This window comes from Dinoponera quadriceps, unplaced genomic scaffold (genome assembly GCF_001313825.1).
Source record: "Dinoponera quadriceps isolate SergipeBrazil2010 unplaced genomic scaffold, ASM131382v1 scaffold149, whole genome shotgun sequence".
NCBI classification, from domain to species: domain Eukaryota; kingdom Metazoa; phylum Arthropoda; class Insecta; order Hymenoptera; family Formicidae; genus Dinoponera; species Dinoponera quadriceps.
Genome location: NW_014554253.1, coordinates 3,440 through 11,590, shown reverse-complemented (window position 1 = coordinate 11,590; position 8,151 = coordinate 3,440). Strand labels below are relative to the sequence as shown.

General features: G+C 35.1%; 1 protein-coding gene and 1 pseudogene across 1 annotated transcript; both read left to right on the top strand.

Annotated features, from left to right (window-relative positions):
* The first annotated feature begins 222 nt into the window (after nucleotides 1-222).
* On the top strand, nucleotides 223-2,172 carry LOC106749677 (annotated as a pseudogene).
* Nucleotides 2,173-2,362: 190 nt separating this feature from the next.
* LOC106749607 (short-chain dehydrogenase/reductase family 16C member 6-like) lies at nucleotides 2,363-7,940 on the top strand. The gene is made up of 5 exons (XM_014629288.1): nucleotides 2,363-2,368; nucleotides 3,380-3,534; nucleotides 3,684-3,865; nucleotides 4,059-4,188; nucleotides 7,808-7,940. Exons 1-5 carry the CDS (start codon nucleotides 2,363-2,365, stop codon nucleotides 7,938-7,940), a joined length of 606 nt encoding a protein of 201 aa, XP_014484774.1.
* Nucleotides 7,941-8,151: the final 211 nt, after the last annotated feature.

The following is an 8,151-nucleotide window of genomic DNA, read 5'->3' as shown; positions in this document are numbered from 1 at the left end:
GTAGTAGCTAGTGACGAATAATATTTTGAATAAAATGTAAAGTATATTTTTTTACAATAAATTGATAATTTTTATAAAAAAAACGGCGGAAACTTATTTGAATTACCAATATATTACCGTTCTGTTTTTCAGTTGGAGTGTTACATATCTCGCCTGTTAAAAAAATCATTGTAAGCTATAAGAAGTATTAAAACGTTTTATTAAAAGTTAATTTCGTTAAAAATGGAACGGTCGGAAATACGCACTATTATGAAGTATGAGTACTTACGTAAAACTACAGCATCGCAGACCGCGCGAAACATTAATACGAGGTCTGTTCAAAAAGTATCGCGAATTTTGTTTTTTCAAAAATTATTTATATATTAATGAATATCTATTTTGTCTACTTCAAAGTAATCCCAATCAGATATTATACACTTGTGCCAACGTTTTTTTCAATCCTCGAAGCATTTCAAAAAATCATTTTTTGTGATTTTGTTCAGCTCCTCCTTCGATGCCGTCTTTCGTAGCTCCTCAATCGTAGCGTAGCGTCGTCCTTTCATGTGCCTCTTCAGTTTCGGGAACAAGAAAAAGTCACAGGGGGCCAGGGGAATACGGTTGCTGCGGCATCATTAGTGTGTTGTTTTTGGCCAAAAATTCGCGCACAAGCAATGATGTGTGAGCAGGGGCGTTGGTACGAATTTCGCGGCGACCCGTCTCATGCCCAAATCATTAGTAAAAATCGAATGGCACTAGCCAATCGATATGTTTAGGTCCTCAGCAACTTCTCTAACGGTGATTCGACGATTGGCCAATACTATTTTCTTCACTTCATCAATGTTTTCGTCTGTTGTTGACGTGCTCGGGCGTCCGGCACGCTCTTCGTCGTTTACATCTTCTTGGCCCTCTGAGAACATTTTGTACCACCGATAAATTTTTGCTTCGGTCCAAGGTAGCTTCACCATATGCCACAGTCAACATTCGGAATGCGTCCGCGCACTTAATTTTGTTTTTCACACAAAATTTGATACAGATTCTTTGATCCATTTTTTGGAATAGGCAAAAATCGAAGACGAGCCAAAACACGTCCAAGCAAAACAGCTGTCAAAAATAAACTGAATATTCAAAATGGCCGAACTTGTCGGCATAAGTGAGGGACATGAGTACCAACATAACGCCACAAAAAAATCGAAAATCGAATATACGTAACCCACGGAAATTTAAAATTCACGATACTTTTTAAACAGACCTCGTAGTGTATTTGGCTTTAGTGTTACTACGCAGCAGACAGTATCAAATTGGTTCGCCAAATTTTGAACAGGTAACTTTTTCCTCACAAATGAGCCACGCGGTCGCCCAGAATCAAAGGTCAATAATGACGAACTAAAGGTCACAGTTGAGTCTGACCCATCTCAGAGTACCTATGAATTATCGTTGAAGTTTGATGTTAGCAAACAAACAATATTAACATATTTCGCTCAAATTGGTAAAGTGAAAAAGTTGGATAAGTGGGTTCCACATAAACTGAATGAAAAACAGAAACAAAAGCTTTTGGAAGCTTGCTTGATGTTGCTTCCTCGTCACAAATCTGATCCACTTTTGAATTGAATTGTCACTTGTAATGAGAAATGGATCCATTACGACAATCGCAAACGTTCAGCACAGTGATTGGACAAGGATGAATCACCAAAACACACTACAAAGCGCAATATTCATGAAAAAAAGCTGATGGTGAGTATTTGGTGGTCTAGCGCAGAAGTGATCCATTATGATTTCATGAAACTTGACTCAGCGATCACAGCAGAAATATACTGCAACCAACTGGACGAAATTACGCAAAAACTTAAAGAAGAACAGCCTAGATTGGTCAACAAGTCGACTCCTATCTTATTGCATGATAACGTTAGACCACACATTGCACAAAAGACTGTGGGAAAACTACAGGAATTGGAGTTGGAACTTCTTCATCATCCTCCATACTCATCAGACCCAGCCCCCACTGACTATCACTTCTTCCGCAATTTGGACAATTTTTTAATAGAAAAACAATTCAATTCCAACAATGCTATAAAACTGGCCTTCCAGGAATTCATTGACTCTCGTCCGCCATTGTTTTATATTACCGGCCTGAACAACCTGCCGCTTAAATGGCAAAAGTGTATAGACAATATGTGTGCATACTTTGATAAATAAAATAATTCCTTATATTTGTAAGTTATCCACCAACTTTGCCTTTTTTTCTACAATTTCATCCTTGACGACCTGATATGTAGTTGAATAGTTCTATGTACAAATATTTACAAACTTCGTCTTCGAATTTCATTTACAAAACGCCACAAACTTTTGTTCTAATCCAATAGAAAAATTCTTCGAGGACGGAATAATGAAGGTCCCTAAAAGATAAAAGAAAATATTCAAACTAAACAGTTAATAAATTGATAAAGTTTTTAGTTTGCAAATAAACGTCTTTAAACTTTCTTTAAAAAACAAAAAGACTTTTTGGTCAACTTAATTGAAAACAGTTTTAAACCTAATTAATCGATTCGACCATTCGCAGTTCGCNTGTTCCTTCTCCATGACAACGCCAGACACCACACCACAGCAGTAACACAACAAAAATTGGCCGATATACAGTGGGCTGTCCTAGAACATCCACCCTACAGTGCAGACCTGTCACCATGCGACTTCCATATGTTTCGGCTACTCAAGGAAGCCCTTGGTGGACAGCGCTTCACAACGAACGAAAAGGTGCAGCAGTTTGTGTGCAATTGGTTTGATACATGCCCGCGAACTTTTTATGATGCTGGGGTTAAAAATGACCAGACCGTTGTAGGAAGTGTATAGATAAGATGGTGCACTATGTAGAAAAATAAAAGAAATGTAAATTAGAATGGATTTTTAAAATTATATGGTTCTTTGGTAAAAAGCTCTTTTAAATTTGATCCACCCTCGTATATCAGGTAAATGTTTACGCCAACTGATAGCTGGATACATTATTTTAAAATTTTTCATCGTTTTCATCACATACTGATTAATATTTGAATTAATTTTCACGTGTATTTTTATAGTTTGAAAACATTTATAATTCTGCGCAACCAATAAAATAAAAATTTGCAAAAATATCAATGTTCTGTCGGTAATATTGTCAACTATGGAATTCTTTTGAAAGCTCGATTGAGCAGTTGGAAAATATAAAGTTCCAACATTTATATCTTATTGATTTTTTGTAACGCATCTTATATTCAGCAGCAGAATTTTATTTTTCAATAGATCTCCGAAAATACATATCCCTATTGAATACGGCATGCGTTGCGAAATTTCTCGAAGAAAAAGTGACACGATCTCCTTAGCCTTTGACATACAAGAAATATAATTTGCTCTTTATTATATATCGTAACAGATAACTGGTGCAGGTCACGGAATTGGGAGAGAATTAGCAATTGGTTATGCGTCTTTGGGAGCAACAGTAGTATGTTGGGATGTCAATGAAGAAACCAACGTGCAGACAATGCATAAAATTAAAGAAATGGAGAAAAGTTCAGTACATGCTTATCGGTACGTATGTTTCCGAAATTTGTTTTATACGATTTCTGATAAAGTCTGATAAATAATGCATAATAATTGAAATATTTTTTTACGTGAGTACCAATACAGTTTTAGTTATCATTTCTAGAAATAAATTAGTATTCGTTCGGGCCTTATAGATGCGACATATCAGACAAAAATGAAGTCTTCAAAGTGGCAGCAAAAGTGAAAAAGGAAGTTAGAGATATTACTATTTTAATCAACAATGCCGGTATTGCACCTCTTCTAACATTATTAAATTACGACATCAATGAAATTTCTCGGGTTGTGGATGTTAATCTTATGGCGCACTATTGGGCAAGTGTATTTGATAATGAACGAAAAAGAGAGAAAGAGAGAAAATGTGTAAATTGTATAAAAGAGCAATTAATGTTATCTTATTATTTGCGGAAATATTTATAGTGTATCGATCACAAATAATTGCGTATATTAAAAACAAAAGGCAAATAAAATGCAACAAAAACAATATCTATCTGATTGAACTTTATTTTTAGACGATGAAAACATTCCTACCAAATATGATCAAAAGAAATCACAATCACGTTGTGGCAATTTCATCGGTGACAGCGTTACATTTCATCCCGCATGGAACGATTTACTGCACTACAAAAGCTGCAATCCGAGGTAATCAGATTCATCTTTATTACCGATGAAATCGATGATAAACGATTGTCATTATGCTATCCGATTGCTATTAAGCTAAAATATTTATTTTAATAGTACTAATTTTATAAGATATCTGTTAAATTACAAATTTACGAAAAGATAAATATGTACAAGCAATTTATCTTATTTGCGACGTTTTGGTCGCATATGATATTACATTGAACATGTACCATCCGCGTAACCATTTGAAACTACCTAGATTATTACTATCTGTGCCCATGTACATATTGTTTGCCAGTATCTAGATATAGTTATTTAAATAATCCTGCAGATGAATAAATAGATCATTTTTATCTTTAACTAAATGGAATAAATATAAAATATGTTCATTTTCATCTTAGATAAAAAATATATTTTCTCATCTAAAAATTATCTAGAATGATGTTATGGTCCATATTCTCAACTCACTTTTCGATAAAATAAATGAAATAATCTAGATCTATGCGTTAAGCCTGTATTAGACTAGGGATTGGAGATTAGATATAGACAAAATATGATTTTTTCACTATAACTTATTGCACCAATTCAGCGGTGAAACTAAAAAAATAGACCATTTGTTTTAATTAATTTATTTACTTTAAGCCTGTATCATATTGTCGACTGTGAGTGAGCAGTCAATGATTATAATCATTGACATAGTCAACGACTATCTGGAAAAAAGAAAACCAATAATTATTGGTCTTTTTTAAATCCTTAAATTTAGAGCGACTACATTAACGAATAACGAACTAACCGTTGTGCAATTTTATGGTCTACGTAATTTTTATTATGAACTTGTATAAAGTTTCTCATGACAAGAATATGTAAAAAATTATCCAGATAAGTATCGCTACTTATCTTATCTTTTATTTGGATAAATCAAAAGCAATGTTAACTTCATCTCATCTAAGATGAATTTTCGGATATTCATCTTATCTTCATTTAGATGAATTTTAAATCATCTAAGGCAAACGCTGCGTGTACTTTAATTTGAATTATCTAAGGCAAACGCTGCGTGGCTTTAGAAAGGGAGCAGTTTTGGCCCTATATCGATAATCCGTTCCTGCTTCTTGGTCTAGTAATGTTATAATATCTAATTGATAAGATTGCCCCAACGTTACGTACCAGACGATGTGATACTGGTCACCGGCACATGCTCAAGGTTATGTTACAGACAAGTACTGGTTAAATTCAAATATAGTTGTACAAGCATACGTACAGAGCAACGTTCAGGTCGTCCAAAATGGTGACAAATTTATAAATGATTTGAAAAATCCATGATATCGTATTAGAAAATCATAAAGTGAAAGCGTTAGATTGCAGAGTTTGCGTGCATCGAACGAGTTTACATGTTACACGGAAATTTAAGTATGAAAAAGCTATTCGCAAAATATTTACTCATAATTGGTTAAAAACGAAATCGAATAATAATTTCAAAGCGTTGTTTGGAAAAGCGTTTAAAGCATTATCCAATAGTTTTTTTTACTTTGTTTTGTAACTGTTGATAAAACATGGATCTATCATTACACACTAAAAACAAAAGAACGGTCAAAAGAATTGACTTATCTTAACGAACGTGTGCCAAAAAAGCAAAAATAGTTCTATCAGCTGTATAGGTCACGGCAACTGGTTTTGGGATGCCCATTGACATAGTCAACGACTATCTGGAAAAAAGAAAACCAATCACAGGAGAATATTACGCATTATTATTGAATTTAACGATGCGACTAAGGAAAAACATTTCTATATGGCAAAAAACGGTGCTCTTTCATCGAGTCAATGCAACAGCTCTTACATATGCAGTTTCAATGGACAAATTGCATGAATTAAGCTTTGAATTAGTCGGCCATCCATTGTATTCACCATACGAGGTCTGTTCAAAAAGTATCGCGAATTTTAAATTTCCGCGGGTTACGTATGTTCGATTTTCGATTTTTTTGTGGCGTTATGTTGGTACTCATGTCCCTTACTTATGCCGACAAGTTCGGCCATTTTAAATATTCAGTTTATCTTTGACAGCTGTTTTGTTTGGACGTGTTTTGGCTAGTCTTCGATTTTTGCCTGTTCCAAAAAATAGATCAAAGAATCTGTATCAAATTTTGTGTGAAAAACAAAATTAAGTGCGCGGACGCATTCCGAATGTTGACTGTGGCATATGGTGAAGCTACCTTGGACCGAAGCAACGTTTATCGGTGGTACAAAATGTTCTCAGAGGGCCGAGAAGATGTAAACGACGAAAAGCGTGCCGGACGCCCTTGCTTACAATTTTCTTCGATTGCAGGGACGTAGTGCATCATGAGTTCTTGCCACAGGGTAGAACGGTCAATAAGGAATATTACCTGCAAGTTATGCGCAATTTGCGCGAAGCAATCCGCCAGAAACGCCCGGATTTGTGGAAGAACAAAAATTGGCTTTTGCACCATGATAACGCCCCTGCTCACACATCGTTGCTTGTGCGCGAATTTTTGGCTAAAAACAACACACTAATCATGCCGCAACCACTATATTTCCCAGACCTGGCCCCCTGTGACTTTTTCTTATTCCCGAAACTGAAGAGGCACATGAAAGGACGACGCTACGCTACGATTGAGGAGATAAAGACGGCATCGAAAGAGGAGCTGAACAAGATCACAAAAAATGATTTTTTGAAGTGCTTCGAGGATTGGAAAAAACGTTGGCACAAGTGTATAATATCTGATGGGGATTATTTTGAAGTAGACAAAATAGATATTCATGAATAAATAAATAATTTTTGAAAAAACATAAAATTCGCGATACTTTTTGAACAGACCTCGTATTTAGCTCCTTGTGACTTTTCTCTATTTCTGAACTTAAAAATATGGTTGGGTGGAGAGAGATTTGGCTCAAATACTGAAGTAATTCATGCTATAAACGGCTATTTTGGCAAAAAGATAAATCCTGTTATATGGAAGCATGGAAAAACTTGAGTGTCGTTATACAAAGTGCATAGAATTTGAGGGAAATTATATTAAAATTAAAAATTATTTTACTCCATAAAAAATTGTATTTTCATATTTTCTCTAAAAACTATTAAACGACCTTCGCAACGAACAAGGAACAGCGCAATCACACCCGTGATCCTAGTCTGCATACAAAATGATAGAATAAGCTAGACCGAGGACGAAAGTAATATTTTGAATTTACGATCTTCTAAAAATTAAAATATCATATGTACGTAAATTGAACTTGTACCTTTAGATAGTACATTGAACTTGTACTTTTAGATAGTGAATTTTACTACAAAATTTCCATGTTGAATGCTGTAATGTAACTAAGAAAACAATTATTATTAGGTGCGCAATTTAATTCTTGGCCCCGAAATTCAATCAGTGGCAACACATACTCAAATTCATATTTCTTCCTGCCATATAGTGGTTTGAAAGAATGAAGCCTAAGCTTTAAAGCACATTATAATAGTTGGCAGCCCTGTTAACATAACCTCAAAAAACAGTGATGAAAGTCGTTGGAAAAGCAATATTTGAGGCACTACCTCTTTTTTGTATTTAAATTTAAAAAAATATCGCAGAGGATAAAAAATTATTTTTTCGGCTTTGGGCGAAGATGCTATTTCTTACAGTACATGTAAGAAGTGGTTCCAAAGATTCAAGAGTGGTAACTTGGATCTTCAGGATGAAGAATGTTCGGGACAACCAAAAATATTTGAAGAAATTTTACCTTCAGGTAAAACACTCGAAGAACTTTTGGAATAAATCTCTTGTCGCATGCAGTCAGAGCTCGCACATTCACTTGGAGTAACCTGACAATCCTTTCTTAAATGCTTGCTTAACCTGGGGNGGGGGGGGGGGGGGGGGACCAGAAGGAGACCCGTTGGGTGCCGCATAAACTCATTTCTGTAAATAAGAGTAGACGTCGCGACATTGCAATGTCGTTGCTATCCAGATTTAAAAAGAAGGACTTTTT

What these genes read in the sequence shown, in the direction of transcription:
- LOC106749607 (XM_014629288.1), top strand. An exon ending in AGTTCAGTACATGCTTATCG is followed by an intron (nt 3,535 to 3,683) that starts GTACGTATGTTT and finishes CGGGCCTTATAG; the next exon opens with ATGCGACATATCAGACAAAA. An exon ending in TACAAAAGCTGCAATCCGAG is followed by an intron (nt 4,189 to 7,807) that starts GTAATCAGATTC and finishes TATTTCTTACAG; the next exon opens with TACATGTAAGAAGTGGTTCC.